This window comes from Pteropus alecto, unplaced genomic scaffold (genome assembly GCF_000325575.1).
Source record: "Pteropus alecto unplaced genomic scaffold, ASM32557v1 scaffold146, whole genome shotgun sequence".
Classification (NCBI taxonomy): Eukaryota; Metazoa; Chordata; class Mammalia; order Chiroptera; family Pteropodidae; genus Pteropus; species Pteropus alecto.
Genome location: NW_006442107.1, coordinates 17,644,891 through 17,661,678, shown reverse-complemented (window position 1 = coordinate 17,661,678; position 16,788 = coordinate 17,644,891). Strand labels below are relative to the sequence as shown.

General features: G+C 37.1%; 1 protein-coding gene across 2 annotated transcripts in view; it reads right to left on the bottom strand.

Moving 5' to 3' along the window:
* The window catches only part of DSC3 (desmocollin 3), a 44,508-nt gene extending 38,209 nt beyond the window's left edge, over positions 1-6,299 (bottom strand). For both annotated transcript variants that reach the window (XM_006920010.2, XM_025038717.1), the window contains exon 1: positions 6,009-6,299. In XM_006920010.2, coding sequence (XP_006920072.1) covers positions 6,009-6,074 — 66 coding nt within the window. In that variant the 5' untranslated portion in view covers positions 6,075-6,299. The remainder of the gene's footprint in view (positions 1-6,008) is intronic.
* Between the last annotated feature and the right edge of the window lie 10,489 nt (positions 6,300-16,788).

Below are 16,788 nucleotides of genomic sequence, written 5' to 3'. Positions count from 1 at the left end.
TCTCAAATTCTCTACTACAATTAAATCTACAGGACATTAAAATTTTTGCCAGTCTTATGGCTGTTGTTTTCATTTGCATTTTCTTAATTTCTACTGAGGTTGAGCATCATTTCTTGTGTTTATTTGCCATTTATTTTCTGTAAATTGTCTATTCCTCTCCTTTAATCATCTCTATATTGTTTATCTTTTTTAAACTGTAGTATTTTTTATCTGTAGGCTCATGTGGATTGCTTATTCACTCTTTTTGTGGTATTTTTTGATAAACAGTGCCTCAATTGTAGTCGAATCTATTAATCATTTCTCTTAGTTTTTTTAAAGTAGTCAATTTTATTAATAATTTCTTCTGCTTTATAATTTTGTGTATTAATAACTCCTCCTCTAAACTTTTCATAAATATATTATCCAATATTTTCTAAAATTTTAAATATTTTAAATATTTTACCCATCTGGGATGTATTTTGTGAGCAATTTGTTGTAGTTATCTAATCTTATCTTTTGCCATATGGACAGCCAACTGACCCAGAACCATAACTGAATAACTCTTCTTTTCTAAACTAATGATAATGCCATATCCATCATACACATGGCCCCACAAATACAGAATCTATTTCTGGGTTTTCTGCACTATTTCATTATATGTGTTTATCCCTACATGAGTACTATATAGTTTTAGTGAATATCGCTTTATTATAAATCTTAGTATTTGTTATGGTGATGCCAGTCCCTCTCATCTTCCTTTAAAGTACCTTTGCTTTTTTTTTAGACTTCTACTCTTCCACAAATCTTGTTATGATCAGCTGACCAATTTCATGAAAAATCCTTTTAGATTTTTTTTATCCAGGAAACTTACTTTTATTAGTTATCTTATTTCTGTTCTTGTGAGGGCCTCTAATAGAATGCTGAATAAATCAGTTATAGTGAAATTGTGGATTTAACTTTAAAGAGAATGCTCTTACCATTTCACTATTATTTTTGAGTCTTTCTTTTTTTCTTTCTTTCATTCATACAGGCATTCATTTTTAAGTACGCTTCACTATGTTGAGAAAGTTCATTTCCCTATATTCCTAGTTTGCTCAGAATTTTTTATAACAATAAATATAATTTCTCACTTATTTTGATATGAACATATAATTTTATCTCTGACTATATTACTATGTTAAACTACAGTAATAAATTTTCTAATGTGAAACTATCTTTCCATTCCCAGGATAAGCCTAACAGGACATGATAATTTTTAATACATTATTGGTTGTTGCTATTTATTGTAGTATTTCAAATATATGTCTGTAAGTGAAATCAAGCTGCTATGATTCAACTTCACACAATTCTCATAAAATGATTTAAGAAGAGTTCCATTTTTTTTCCGTTCTTTGAAACAAGTTACATAAGGTACAAATGATCTGTTCCATATAATTATGAAAGAATTCACCTATCACAGGTCTGAGCCTGATGGATGTGAAGATGTGTGCGTGGCGACATTTGGCTCTAATTCAATGTCTTTAATGGTTATACATCTATTTAGATTTTCTATACCTACTCAAGTCAATGTTGGTAATTTATATTTTGTAAGAAATTACTCGTTTTGTCTTTTTTCAAATTAATTGTAATAATCTATTAATATTACTATATTTAAAACATCTGTCCTCGTGGTAACTATGGCTTCTTTTTACCTTAATATTAGCTTATCTGTGCCTTCTTTATTTTTTACTTGCTCAGTCATAGCAGGGTTTGTCAAGACTGACAAAGAACAGCTTTTGGTTTTGTTCATCTTCTCTATTGCTTGTTTCTCTTTTTACACGTTCTCTATAAAATATCAATTCAAAAGACTATATAATAGTATAGTTAGGTATTTTAAGAAATAATAAAATGAAAACTAGAGTACTTGCTTCAAGTTTAAGAAATAAGACATTACTGTTGTTTTTAAACCCCTATAAACCTTTACCCAGTTGTATTTCCTTCCATCCCTCAAGCCCCAAAACTTGGAACTTGGCAACAATTAAAGGATGATTTTTGAGTTAATCATTTTTTCCCTGCCTCTGCTTATTTTATCCCATGTATGTGTGTTTATACATATATAAATATACACGCCCCCCCCCAAGAAGATACAGGTTTATTTTGCCAATTTTTGGCTTTTAAATATATGCAGTCATATGCTAATTGTATGTCACTTGATTTCTTCGTTCACATTAAGTTTGTAAAATTTACCCATTCTGAGTAGATAGCAATGTTTATTTTCATTGTTGTATAGTACATCATTAGAAAGAATGTACAATTAATTCATTAAAATAATTTTCGATAAGGGTAATATTAAAATATAGATTTCAGTTATGTCATGTTTCTTGAAGCTAAAAGTAATCTGATACTATACTTATGAGGATTGGATATGTTACTGAAAATAAAGTAAAAAATGTAAAAGCACCATTAAATTACCAAGAATGAACTAATAACCTTTAAAGGTTATTTTTAAAATAACTTTTATATAGAAGAGTGCTCAATAAAAACTGCAAAATACTAAAAGACCTTTTGAAAAACTGATGAATTATGGATTGATTATTTGAGTTGTAAAAATATAAAAATATATATATCTTTTAATAAAGAACTCTCCAGGGCAACTTTAAGAATCTGATTTGCAAAACCTAGAGTTGCAAGCAACTTTAAATTAAAATGTAACAAATTAAGTTTTTAAAAATGATAATATAAAGTGCTGTCTACTGTAGTCTGGAAAAATTAATTGTTTTGTTTCATTTTACAGTACTATCCAAATTTTATAGTTGTATGTAAGTTTATCATACAAATCAATAAATCCTGATAGAAAAATCTAATGCTAAAAGAATGAAAATAAACAGGTTATTTGAGATTATTTCACTTTTGTACATTGTTCAGCTTTACAGGGAATACACAAAGTAGGTTTTCTAAAATGACACCTTTTTTCGGTAAAGAAAAAAAGAAGCTAGGTAACTGAAATTTACGGAATGTCTGAAAAATAAAGATCTTTTGACAGCATAAAAGTTACAGAATTTTAAATTCATCATTTTTCTTATGCAAAATAGAAATATTGCCTTCTGCAAAGTAGAAATATTGCCTTTCAAATTCTTATCACCTCAAAGGTAAACTGTAAGATTCGCCTCTCTGTAGTCTAAGTGCTTAGATGATTCTACTAAATATCCTTCTATCCAAACTCTTTATAAGATGGGATTCTAGTTAAATGGAAGATTCAGTTAACCACAAGTCCCCTCAGGTACCATATATGGAATACTAACTGTTGAGGAGATTACAACAGGCCTCAAAAATGTGCATGGGCTTACATATATTAAGTGATTCAGAAGGTGCTTCAGGATCTAGCTATATTTCAATATGAACATCAACAACCTCTTTTTTAAAAGGCAACTGATAATGCATTGATATAAATATACAGTAAAATTTTGACCTCCTTAAGATCACAGTTTTAATATAAACTAGTTCTCATTTACTTCCTTTATTTGCCTTATACTTTTTTTTTTTCACTAATGCCAAGGATAATAGAAATTATTGTACTTGTTTTTATTTCAAAAGGATGAGTATGTCAAATTTTATCAAAAAAAAGTCTTTCTGGTAAAGAAGTCACATTATTCTTATTAATTAATGCCATAAAATCTGAAAAGGTAGAATGCTCGATTGTCAATATAGGCTACAGGTAGAATTAATATAATCCAAGGAGAAAGTATGTTAATGCTGTAAAGGAAAACATTGTTTTAATTCCTTTTGAAGGAGAGTCTTTTTAGCAAAATGATAGGTTAACTGTGGTCCAAGTACATACTATTTATAATATATAATAGATAACAATTCCCAAAGTGGATTTGATAAGGTGAACAATATTAAATACCTATCTTAAAGTATCTCATTATTTGTAACTGGGCAGAAGACATCTGAGTAACTAAGTTAACGCAAACCAGTTTTCACTATCCCTAAAAATTTTTGTTACATTAAGAGGAGCTTCCCTCTGTTCCTTTTTCCCTTCTTTTCTTTGTATGTGAGTGTGGCAAGGATCATTAGTAATTGTATTTGACCATAGCAGTTTAGAATGTTGAGGACAGAGAGGTGGCAAAGGCATGCAGATGCTGGAGGAGAAAAGTACAGATGGAAATACCTCAACCCATGAAACAGCTGAGTGGAAAAGCTAACATGCTGAGTCTCAGTTTTATGTTACAGACTTGCTTTGAAGAGCTCTCACTTCAAACACGGACTTGTTTTCCAGAAATCCATTAAGGTGTGTATAAACGAAACTGTGTTTCTAAAGTGTCATGCCATTAACATTACGCTGAAAAGTTGGTAGTTGTGAGTCAAAGGAAATACAGACATAGGGTGGTCAGTAGAGGTATTAATATACCCATCTGGACACAAATTGAAGGTGTAAACTGAGGATTGTGGATGAAAGAAATTATTCTATATGCACTCTCCATATTCAAATTTCCAGATATAGCATTTAATCTAAACTTTAGAAAATTTTTTAAAAAAAATCCTAAATGAGTATCGTATACTACAGCTGATGCTATCTCTTGATTTACACACACCTTCTTGCCTTGCCACACCCCAACATCTTCTGTCCTTGGGACAGCTCCTCGAATGTCACACCCTACCCTCCAGCAAATATGGGAAATCTTGGTAACACAAAACCTTTGCAGTCTCTTCTCCCCATTCTTCGATCTCTTTCTCAGAGAGAACACAGAACACTAAATTCATGCTTTTAAACATAACTGGAAATGCTTTCAAATACATCACAAAAGAATATACCTTGAGAGCAGTTTCTATTCGTAAAGAGGCATTTCATCAACTCAGAAATTTTGTTGGGACAGTTGTCTGGGAGGTCGACGCGCTCGTTTGTACAATTCCTCGTCCATAAATATATCTTAGATCATACTTATCAATCCAATATTCATAATTCCTTGATTCAGAAAGGACAAAACTAGGACCTATCCTTCCTCATGAGAGTCAGAGGAATAGCATCCGCGTAGCCAGAGTCGACCTCCGAGTCAGGAGCGTCTTCTGGCCACCAAATCCCACGCCCATCCTTGGATCTAGGGAAGTCGCGAGTCCACAGCTCCTTTTCATTACACATCCCGAGTGCAACCCTGGTCTCATTTGAAGATCCGCGCATAATCACGCCATCAGAGTTCCTGATTTTTCGCTTTCTGACTCCTGAATTTTCGGCGAACTGTCCCTAACTTCCTCTCCCGTCCTCGGTCGCGCGTTTCCCCGGGTACAGGAGACTCCAGGCTGAGCTCTGGTCTTGCTCAGTCTTCCGTGGAACCAAAGTAAGACCTAACCGCACGCCTATCCGAGCACCCCACGCACCCTGACCCTATCCCTTCTGCCCCAACCCAACAATACCCTCACACCACCGACCCCAAACCCAGCCCTTATCCAGCCTCCGCCCCCCTCGAGCCCCTGGTGGCTCGCATGGGTGGACAGTATGAGTGAACTGTTAAATAACCTTTAGGGGAAGCAAAACCTACAAGCCGTTCTTCAGCGGTAACTCCACGCCGAAACCAAGAAGCACCGCTCCAACCCCTCCACGCACTAACGTCCCCATCCCAGGTGACCCTGGCGGGGTGGCGTCTTGGACCGCATTTCACGTCTGTGTTTTGCTTATTCAGGGATCCTGAAAAACCTGGCCGAATACTCTTCCTCCTCCTCCATCCAAACGAGCCCCAACCACCATCACCAGCCCCAAGTGCCAGGGGAGGAGTGCAGACCCCAGCCCACAGGCGACCGCTGGCCAGGGCGCAGCGAAGCCAGAGTGCGGCCCGTAATTCAGTCACTAAAACGCGCCGTCTCAAACAAAAAGCTCAGTCCCGAGTCGTCCTTCGAAGTTGGTTTTCTATCCTGACCGTTCCGGGTCCGAATTTGGGGTCGTTCCTGCCCCGCAGGATTAAGCTGAGTCGCGGACACCGTCCGCTTTGCAGCTCCCCCCCTCCCCCCGCGGGAACCCACCCCCTTCTTCATCCCGGCTCCCGGTAGCTCCCACTCACCATAAGGGTCAGCAGCAGGCTGCAGAGTGCTCCACGCAGGGAGCTCCGGGGCCCTGCGGCGTCCATGTGGGGGCCGGGCGGGATGCCGAAAGCGAGAGCCCGCGGAGGTGCGGCAGAGCGGGAGGCGAGTTTCTCGCTGCTGCACGTCTCCGTCGCCTTGGCCTCTCTTAGGCTTCCCTGCCTGGGAGCGTGTTCGCTTCTGAGACGGGATTGGACCCAGGAGACGCCGGGCCGCCCCTCCTTGTTATTTCTCAAGTTTTATCACCGCGGGATCCGCTGGGGAGCTGCCCGAGCCTGCCTCTCCGCTTCCCCGCCACTGCGCCGGGCGCTCGCTCGCAGGAGAGCGGTCCCACGAGCAGGTCCCTGCCGGCTCTCCCACGCCCTGGTCTGCCCCGCGGCGCTGCCGCCCCGCCTTCCCTCCGCGCGGTCCTGGGCGCCCAGATCATCTCGGGCGTCCCCCACTGCCGACGCTGCACCGCTCATTCCCACTGCAGAGCCCAAATCCGCCTGCAGGGATCTCTGCCCCCACATGGGCGCTCCTGGGTGCCAGGAACACTCTTATGATTTTATCAGCGGATCCTCCCTTAGACTCTTGACGAAGTTCTGGGCAGTGTCTCCTGGTTATACAAAATATATGTATTCTTTCCAAATTTTACTAACACGATAAAATAAAGAACAGAGGGAAAATCGTCGCATGTGGCATGAAGAAACTGACATTTGGAATACCAGAAACAAACCAATTTAAAGAAATTCTGCTAGAAATGTTTACGCACCCAAAACATTAATGAATTACACTCAGAGCTTTCTTTACTGCCAATTTAGTGGCCTTCTATGAGCCTTCTAAGAAAGGACTTGTTGTTCTTATATGTAAATTATCAATTTAGTAATTAATTACATGGCAAGTGTATTAAGATATGAGTTTTCAATTTGTGACAAAAGGAGAATCTACCACAAAAACTTCTACTCTTAAAGGAGACTTACATAGTCAATATCATTTGCCAAAAAAAAAAAAAAAAGAAGAAGAAGTTTTACCCTGTAATAAAGAATAAAAATCATTTATTTGAGCAAAATGATTGCAACCTGAGAGAAGCAGATTCAGGCAGCAACCCAAACTGAGCTCTGGAAAGAACAAAGAAAGACAAGGTTTATAAAGGCAAAAGTCAGAAAGTGTATTTTTTTTTTCAAGCAAATGAAAGATTGCTGACTTGGTTAACAGGGGTTGATTAATTTCACTAGGCAAATGAGGGGCAAAAACGACAAAGAGGAGGTAAAATTCATATGTATCCATGTGTTACAGGATGTTTCTGGTTCAGCCTTGAGTAGAGTTTAGCAACAGAGTTAGCAGCTCTGAGAACTGAGGCAAAAAGTGTGCATAGGCCCCACTTCCTAAGAAGCCTCCTGACTCTATTTTAAGTGACTGTCTTTACAATGCTTATTCCATTTAATTATTTTTCCATTATCACATTCAACAAACTTGCATCAAGGCACAGAGTCTGCCAAGCATTGTGTGAGTGGCTGGAGGAAAGGAAATGTGCAAAACCCAGTTCTTGCCCAAAGCAACGCCAAGTCTAAGAGGGAATAAAGGCAATCATCATAGCCCAGTGTGCTAAACTTTTTAATAGAGAAGTAACTTGCAACACTAGGGGCACAGTCCTTTATCTCTCTCTACGTATGTGTTTCTGCTCCTCAAAGTCCGTGTGTAAATTCCAAGGCCAGGACACTCAGGTAGCCCGGATTAATTAGGGAAGGTGTTATGGTTTTCATTCATCCCACCTTAATCACCTCAATAGGCTCATACTTTAAAATCTTGGGCTTCCCTGAAACTCACAGGCCTCAGCTATCAGGACTTAGACACAAAGTTCAGCTTTTCTGTCTCATCTCTGAAGCACTCGAGGCACCCACCAGAGATCCTATCTCATCTCTAGAGGCCTCTCTACAGAGGAGCTCTTCTTTTCTCAGAGAAAGTACTACAAATTTCTCTCCACTCCAACTGTTTTCGCCTCTCATCTTCTAAACTTTCACTTCACCTTCACCCATGACCTCAGGGAAAGTTTCTCAAAGTCTCCTTTGACCCCAGCCAGCCTTTAGAAACACAAGCGTATCATAGCTTTCCTGCAAGATAGGTGATGCTATAGCCTAAATTGTGTCCCCTCAAATTCATAAGTTGAAGCCCAAAACCCCAGTATGACTGTTTTTGGAGATGGGACCTATAAAGTAATAAAAGTTAAATGAGGTTCTAATGTTGGGGTCCTGATCTGATGGTGTTAGTGCCCTTATGAAAAAAGACACCAGAAAGCAAAGCCCCTTTCCTCTTCCCTTCACCCCCACTCCAATGACATGTGTGGACACAGAGAGAAGGTGGCTGTCTACAAGCCAGGAAGAGCGCTTTCATCAAAAACCAAATCAACCAGCACTTTGATTTTAGACCCTCGGCCTTCTGAACTATGAGAAATAGTGCTTCAGATAAGAACCAAAAGAGAAAAAGGGAAGGCTGGATGGAGTGTGCTCCAGGTAACAGCAATAGCAACATCACTAGCAAAGCTCTGAAGGGTAGTATTATGAGGACTTCCCATGTCAAGGAAACAGAAAGAAGTTCCTTCAGAACCACTGAACAGAAGAATTTCTGTGTCTGGGAATTAGGTTAGAAAGATAATAGGCTTGGGACAAATCAGGCTGAGAAGTGAAATTTCTTCCTGGAAGAGATGAAAAGCCAACCACTCAATCTGTGAATCTGATTACTAACTACAAATACAGAATTATCACTTTTGCTGAGTTAATGAATTCATAAATGTCATTAATGGACCTGTTTATGAAATGTTTGTCTGCATTCTAAGTAGTCCTACTTTTCAGTGATTTCAACTTTTTCAACTAGAGTGAGCTGACCTGATTATTACTGTCCTCTAAGTGACTAAAACTTTAAGATAGCTATCATCTGGTTATTTCAGCTGTACTGTGTAATTGAAGAGATTGTTAAGCCTACTGACAATTTTAAATGATTTTGTTAAAAATAAATTTAAAATATGAGCTTCAGTTTGAATACATTTAGAACTGGACGCCTTCTATAATAAAATTAACTTAAATCATAAGACATCAAAGTTATTCTGAAATGCCTTTATTTTAATAACTTATCCCTCAAACTAAAAAGTCCATTGAAAATCATTACTAAAAAGATAAATTATGGAAAAGAAACTCATTTTCCTTGTTATTTTCTTAGTTTGAAGGTTAAGAGCAGCAATAATAAAGGATCAAAAATGGTAAGTGATTTTAAGCGAAAATACAATACTTTAGGAATCCAGGTGAATTGTAAAATTTTCAGTAGAATGCACATTTAAGATTATTAAGAAGAGTTCTCTGTACCTGAGAGGAATCTCTGGTTTCAGAAAGAATAATGACCTTAGGAGGTAGAAGCTGACTCCTGGCCCTCTTGAGTCAAGCTGCCTTGCACAACTCACTGCCAACAGGTGCTAGTCTCACCCACCTACTCACCTGAGTGGGAGTGTGGATCTCCTCAAACACACCTAAAAAATACAACCAGAGCAGCTATACGTTTGGAACGAATTTGGTAGTAATGAAAAGGAAATTTATAAAAAATAAAAAGCTTAAATTAAAACCGAGTAAAAGTCTTTCGAAAAGTCCTTCTTTTGATACAAAATGAGTTCTGTCATGAGACATTAGCTCAGAATCACTCTTAGACTATTAATAGTCACAGTAATAAATAGTAATTAAAAAAAAAAAAATACTTGTAGCAACAGTGAGGATCACTACACAAATGTGAAATCAAATGCCAGGAGCCCTCACAGACTATTCTTAGAAATCAATTGCCCTTAATGTAGCCACTTGCTCTTTTAAAGGGCTCTTCCCTCATGCTTGGGAACCCAGTGGTCAGATTCTCTCCCCCTCGCTGATGTTTTCCTCCTCGGGCGACCATCTCTGCTACTGCCACTCTGGCCTCCAAGAGAGGATGTTGCTCTCTCTGTATTACTTTTCCTAAAGTGTGACTAGAGGCCCTCCACTGATTTCCCAGGGCAACACTGAGAATGGCCGTGACATTTCGGTCATTTAAAAAGACCACTGGAGACTTGGAGATAACAGTAAGTTGAAGAGTAACCGATAATATTACCTTGCTGCCCAGAACAAAAGCCATTCCAGAACCCCTGTCTTGTTCCTCTCCTGTCTTTCCATGGCAAGCACCCCTCCCAGGTCTACTTTCACCCCCAAGGAAGTGATCCAGACAGCACAGAGAACCTCAAGTCTAGACCAAAATGAGCCCTGACCTCCCAAGGGAGAGAAGTTTTCCCTTCGGTTTTTTTCTGTGCTGGATCCTCAGGTTTCACAATTAATATCTGCCCAGGAGAAAGCTCGCTCACATCCAGAGGTGTGGCTTTTCACTATAACCTTGGCAACAATCATACCAAATTCAAACATTTGTACATTTCTCAAGTTCAGAATTATCTAGTTTAAGTAACACCATGACAACAGTCCAATCCCGAGAGGGTGTGCCAAGCTCAGAAAGGTTCCTCTTAATTAATGATTCAAGAACTGTTACAATGGTTTTACTCTTCCTCCACTAAAATCTTCAGACACCCTTACAGATATCCTCTCTCCTGCCAACAGACCTTATAAGGAGAGAGGTGTGGTCTCCTAGGTCTCCCCAGGCTAGAAAGAATAGTGATTTCCACACAGAAAACAAAAGGTTATTGTGTGAGTGATGACTTCTTACAGTAACCGGAGAAAAGCAGTGTAACGAAGCCCTGACACAGGATGAATTTTCAGTCCTTCTCATCTTGGAATCATCCCATAATTCCTCACTTCTATTTCCTTCAGCGTGAAAATCTCCTCCTACCGGGTGAGGCTTTAGTTTGTCCTGGATGTTCTCATGTCCCCAGGAGCTCATTGTGTGCATCTGCCTGTTCAAAGGGCATTACTTAAGCATGAAGGCTACGGGTGTGAGTGGGCTGACTTCCAGATCCCATGTGTCATTTAAACCCACATCATTCTCTGATTCACTGCCTCATCAGGCTTCTTTTTCCCAGAAGCTTAGGAGGACCGTCCCTCAACATCAGCTTGGAGAAGCTGGCATATTCCCCAGCTCAAATGCCTACCAACTAGCTCAGGAGCAGAGAAACAGCTTTTCCCACCAGTTTCGTATTGGCGGTGAATTATTTAATTTAGCAATTATTTATTTTTATTAATTATTTTATCGACTATTAATTATTCATTAATTTTATTTATTCAAGACATTAATTTTGATTTATCTTTTCTTTTCAGCCTGCCTAGTTTCCCTATGTCACTAGATGAAGACCAGCTTTCCACCAATTAGCTATTTAGTGTTCACTGAACAGAACAACGCCTCAACAATTGGTTCTTTTCTTACATTATTTTCAAGCATCATACTTGTGTTTGCCTTTCAGTGTTATAATAAGATAGGCACGTCCCTAACTGATAAACTCTATCTAGTCTTGCACACATCTCTGTGAGTTTATACCAGATACCTGTTCTTCTAAATACAGGGGTTCTGCTTGAACATTAAAGATAGATAGATAGATGATAGATAGATAGATAGATAGATAGATAGATAGATAGATAGATAGATAGATAGAACTGAGACATTAATAATATTTCATGTAAGTATGTACCAAAAAGGTTGTTTTATTGCCCCTTTCTACTAAGACTGCAGTGTTCTTGACGTGCTCTATAAAATTGGTTATTTCTCTCAGATTCAAAGCCCATCTTGGATGGTGGTCAGGGAAAGTCCTAATCTTAGCTATAATACTTCACTTTTAAAATGAGAATCTCTAACCAAAATCTTCCTACAGGTCCCCAAAGTAATAAGTAGTTTTATTTTTTTTAATATCTGAGACTAAATTATTCCAAACTCAAAGAGTCATCATCCATAAGAACTTTTTTATTTCCTACTCAAGACAGCATTAAGTAGCAATCAGATATTTTCTGGAATAGCTTCTCGGCTGTCTGATGATGAATTATCTGATCTCAACTGCTGTACTATTTCAAAGGTCTAGGCAGAGACTGGAAACCACTGCCTCCTCCAACTCCTCTCATCCTAGGATGATGGACAAAAGAAGTTGAGAATGGACAAGCATGGTAGATGTGGCCATGACGTCTTTTCTCCTTTATGGTGATCTGCCTTTCTGTAATATTCCCAAGATAATTGACACCAATGTCACCCAATCTCAACTTTTTCTTTCTCATTCTGTACACTGAAAGTCAGGTTTTCTTTCTCCTGAGAGATATTGGAAGTGATAAGCACACTAAGTCTAGAAGTTTCCATTTGGTAAAATATTCTTGGCTAGCAAGCCTCCAATGGTTCTGCTTTCCCATCTCAAGGGCAGGAATACTTATTTTAGCTCTTGGGGCTTAGTGTTTTAAATGGTTCCAGATGAACTCTATATGTCATTAAGATTTTCCTCTGCTTATAATAGACACAGTTCTTACAATTTATTTTGATGTCCACAGCCATTGGAGAAAAGAAAAAAAATCTATTATTTTGCTATTCTTTTCCATTTGGATAGCCAATGCTATCATGTAAGGCATTTAACATGATGGCACAGTAAATATGGGACAAAGATAAGCACTTCCACTGCCCTCCTATAAAGTACTGCAATACAATATCTTATTAATGGGGAGTTTATGCCAGTGTTGAAACAAACTCCTACTTCTCTTTGAGATAGCTCTGTTTATCTCTACCTGGTGTCTTGTGTTTGTTTTTGTTTTTGAATCTCTTCCTTTAGTTCATGCTTTACTTGCTTTTTTGTCTTTCCATCCCATACTCTCAACTGAGACAACACGAATGTTCTTAAGCCACATATAATTGACAGTGGTGAAGGCATGCTTCCTGAAGCCACGAGTTTTCTTTCACATGTCTTTTAGGATGACCAAACAGTCCTGACACCCAAGCTAGATAAAATAGCCTGAAAAGTGGGTATTTTATAGAGGCTATATGAAAAAGATTTATTGAGATGTGAACTTTGGTTGGAGACCTGAATGATGGAGAGGGATCCATGATCTGGAGATAAACATTCCAGCCTGAGAGAACAGCAAGTGTAAAAGCCCTGGAGGTCAGAACAAGCCTGGTATGTTCAGAGAACAGAGAGAAATCAACAGATGTTGGAGTGGAGTGAGGGGTACTCACACATGAAGTGATTTAAAAAAAAGCCTCCAAGTTAAAACACACACACACACACACACACACACACAACCTCAGAGCCCTTGTTAAAGAGTTTGTTTTATTTTAATCCCATCTACTCATAAAAGAAGCCATTGAAAGACTTTGAGGGAGGGAGGCAGGATATGATTTATACATTTTATAAATCACTATGACTGCATTATAGGAAACATCCTAGTACTGCTACTCTGAGTTACTTAATTTAACATTTCTGTGTCTCAGTTTTCTCACCCATAAAGTGGGAATCACAATGGTTCCTAATTTAAGTAACAATACAAAGAATTAACATGAAAAGTTCTCATAACAGGATATGGCACATGGTAACTACTACACATATGTTAACTATTATTTCTATTAAGCATTTCTGTTTATTTTTGGGAATGATCCAGGCAAGAGCAGATAATTAATGATGTAGGAGACAGAGATTTAATTTCATGGACAAAAATCGTGAGGAAGCCAAAGGAACCAGTGTATTCATGGAGAGGTTGCCTTGAATAGGAGCAGAGAAAGTTCATTCGATATAAAGGATAAAAGTGAAAGTATATGGTATAACTGTTGTAGTCTGGTAGAGTGGGTGGTAGAAAAATAAGGGAGTTCTCTTCTGCTTCTATTTTGTCACTGAAATCAGCTGCAAGTTTACCTGCTAAGTAAGGAAAGTGCATCAGAGATCTGAGCAGAGAGTAAGTGTAAAATTTTAAAATGACTATATCAATATTTTAAATTGTTGACTCCAATCTATAATAATAAATATTTTTAATGTTGTGAACTGGCACACCATTCATGCATATAACCCATAATAAAAGTTTCATGAACAAACTTAACTATCCCTATGCATAATACACACCAACTGTTTCTGTTCATTGTCTTCTGATCCATTAATAATGCAAGTTGCAACCCCTCAAATTAGTTAACTGTGTCTCAACCAATTGCTTGTGTTTCACTGTTTAAAAAACCCTGAACTTAGGTAACAGGCTAAAATTGTGGGTCAGAAATGAGAGTCAGCATGGTTAAGCGTTTTTATTTGTTATTTTGTTTTGTTTTTAGCCATGTTTCAGGGCTCAAGCAAAAGTCATGAAATAGGTGGTAAATGGGGTTTGTCCAGTGATAGGGTTTTGCCAAGTGATTACGAAGGAAAAGAGAAAAGAAAGGAAGTTGAAGATTATAGTGAAATAGATTTTGAAATGAATAAATAGCTTTAAGCTGAGAAAGAAAGGAAATGATGAGATCAGTGAGACTATGAAAAAGTGGTAAGGTTTTACAAGAGACTAAACATTGCCAAAAATATTATTGGTAGCTTTCCTAAAGGAACTCAGGCAAAAAAAGCAAAAGGTAACTTTCTAAATAATTGAGTTTCAGGTACATATTCAGATATATGATACAAAGTGAAGCATCAGAAGAGTCCTGGGTACAAGGCAGAGATCTGAGCATTTCTCCCTAGAGGCATGTTATCAAGGCCACTTATCAGTTTCACGTAGGCAAGAGGCTAACAGCAAACTAATTCAACCACCCTTGCCCCACTCTTGACATACAACCCCACACACCACAGATATTTGAAATACAATCTCTTGACTTGGAGAAAGTTTGGGAATTAGTGTTTTACTAATATTGAATTACAATTTCATTCGTATTTAATTAACATAGAAGCATAGAAAATTATGACAAAATGACTACATATTTAATCTGGTCTCGATCCTCATGTCATTGAAGAAACATATACCAAAGAAGGAGTTAGTGATTTACCTGAAGATGCAGAGCTAGGTTCTAAGAAAGCTGAAATAAAACCCCAGAATTTTAGACCACTATTCTTTTCTTTAAAAATAAAAAAAACGAGATAAATTAATCTATTAATAAAACCAAAGTGGTTGAAACAAATCGTAGGGCTTTTTTTCTGCTTAAGACTAAAATGTATTGGCAGGGTTGAAATTTTATTATTATTCTTGGAAGAAATAGTATGCCCAATTATAATTACAGCAAACAAAACTGTACCTATAAGTTAAACCTTGTTCTAGTTTCTAGGATACTATCTAAATTCTTGCATTGTCCAAGAGCTTATTTTCTTAAGCCTTGTGAATAGTCAATGGACCATTTAGAATTTCAGAAATACTTTTATTTGTAGACTTTTTTTAAAAATGATATTTATTCTCATAAGATTTCTAAATGTTATGCATAAAAGAGGAATTTAAATTAACTGGTTTATATAAAAACTTTATATGAGATAAAGAAACCAACAAAATTAGAAAATGACTGCTATTTTTCATTAACAAAAAAGTTCAGGCTGTAGGCCAGACCACAATGCTACAATGTTTAAAAACTAATGGAGACTAAGCATGGCATCCATTGTACAAAGATTAACTTCGATTCTGTCTGTGGCAGGAGAAATAGGGAGTAGCTTGGCTTGTTACGGAATGAACAGTTTACTTGGTTCACTCTTGCACTCGTAGAAATACTGTTTGAAATACTTCATTTGTCATTTCTAATAAACTGATTATTTATTCTTAGTCTAGACAGTACAGGAAAATTTATGTGACGAACGCTAAGTGTGTTAAAGTGAAATTTTAAGACCAAAAGGATATGAGTGCACTCAATTACAATAATATGAGATGATAAAATATTTTCCTTTATTTTTTCTTGCCTTAATTCAATAATTTTCTATGAATATGTTGTATTCATTGTAGGCTTAATATAATAAGGCTAATATATCAGATTTTTCTTCATAGATGTATAAAACTCCAAAAACCTAAAGCCCATGAGCTTTTTTTTTGCTCTTTATTTCATTTTATTAATTTCCCTCTGATTTTATAAATAATAAATGTTCATTGTATAAAAGAAACACAGAAACATATAATGAAGAGTATTTCATCACCCAGAGATTACCAGTCAATATTTTAGTATGTTATATACGGTCTTTATTTAAACATTAGATTTTGCTGATCTGGAGAATTATTATACTTTTTTGTTAATACTATATTGTATGCCTTTCCTTATTTAATTAGTCTTCAAAATAAAGTGATTGCATGATATTCCATTATCATTATCACAAAAATAACAGCTACCATTTATATAGTGATGAGCCAAGCCTAAGCTCTTTTATTTATCTCATTTATCCTATTGTGTCTCCATTTTATATGTAAGAAATGTGAGGCTTTTGTGACTTACCAAGGTTCCTCAGTTAGTGAGAACAAAGTTGCAATTTGGATTCAAGTCCTTCTGTCCAGAAAGTTAATGCCCATGATCATTATATCTATTATCTTCAGTTATGGTACTCTAGATCATGATAATATATCATGATAATATATTATAAATTATTTACTTTTCTATCATGGGACATTTAGTTTATTTCCAATTATCCACATACTTAATGCCGCAGAAGTAAACATCTTTGCATGTGTGTGGAATCTTCTCACCATTATCTTACTTTCTTAGGATAATTTATTTTACCTGATTTGACTGGTAATATTGCATCAAAGTTCTATATGTTGATCCTTCTTCCTCTCAACTCTGACTTTCTGAACTTCTCATTCTCCGTGGGTTTCCCTCATGTCCTTGGTTCCTAGAAAATTTTCAATTGTCCACCTTTCCTATGGAAACATTCCTTAT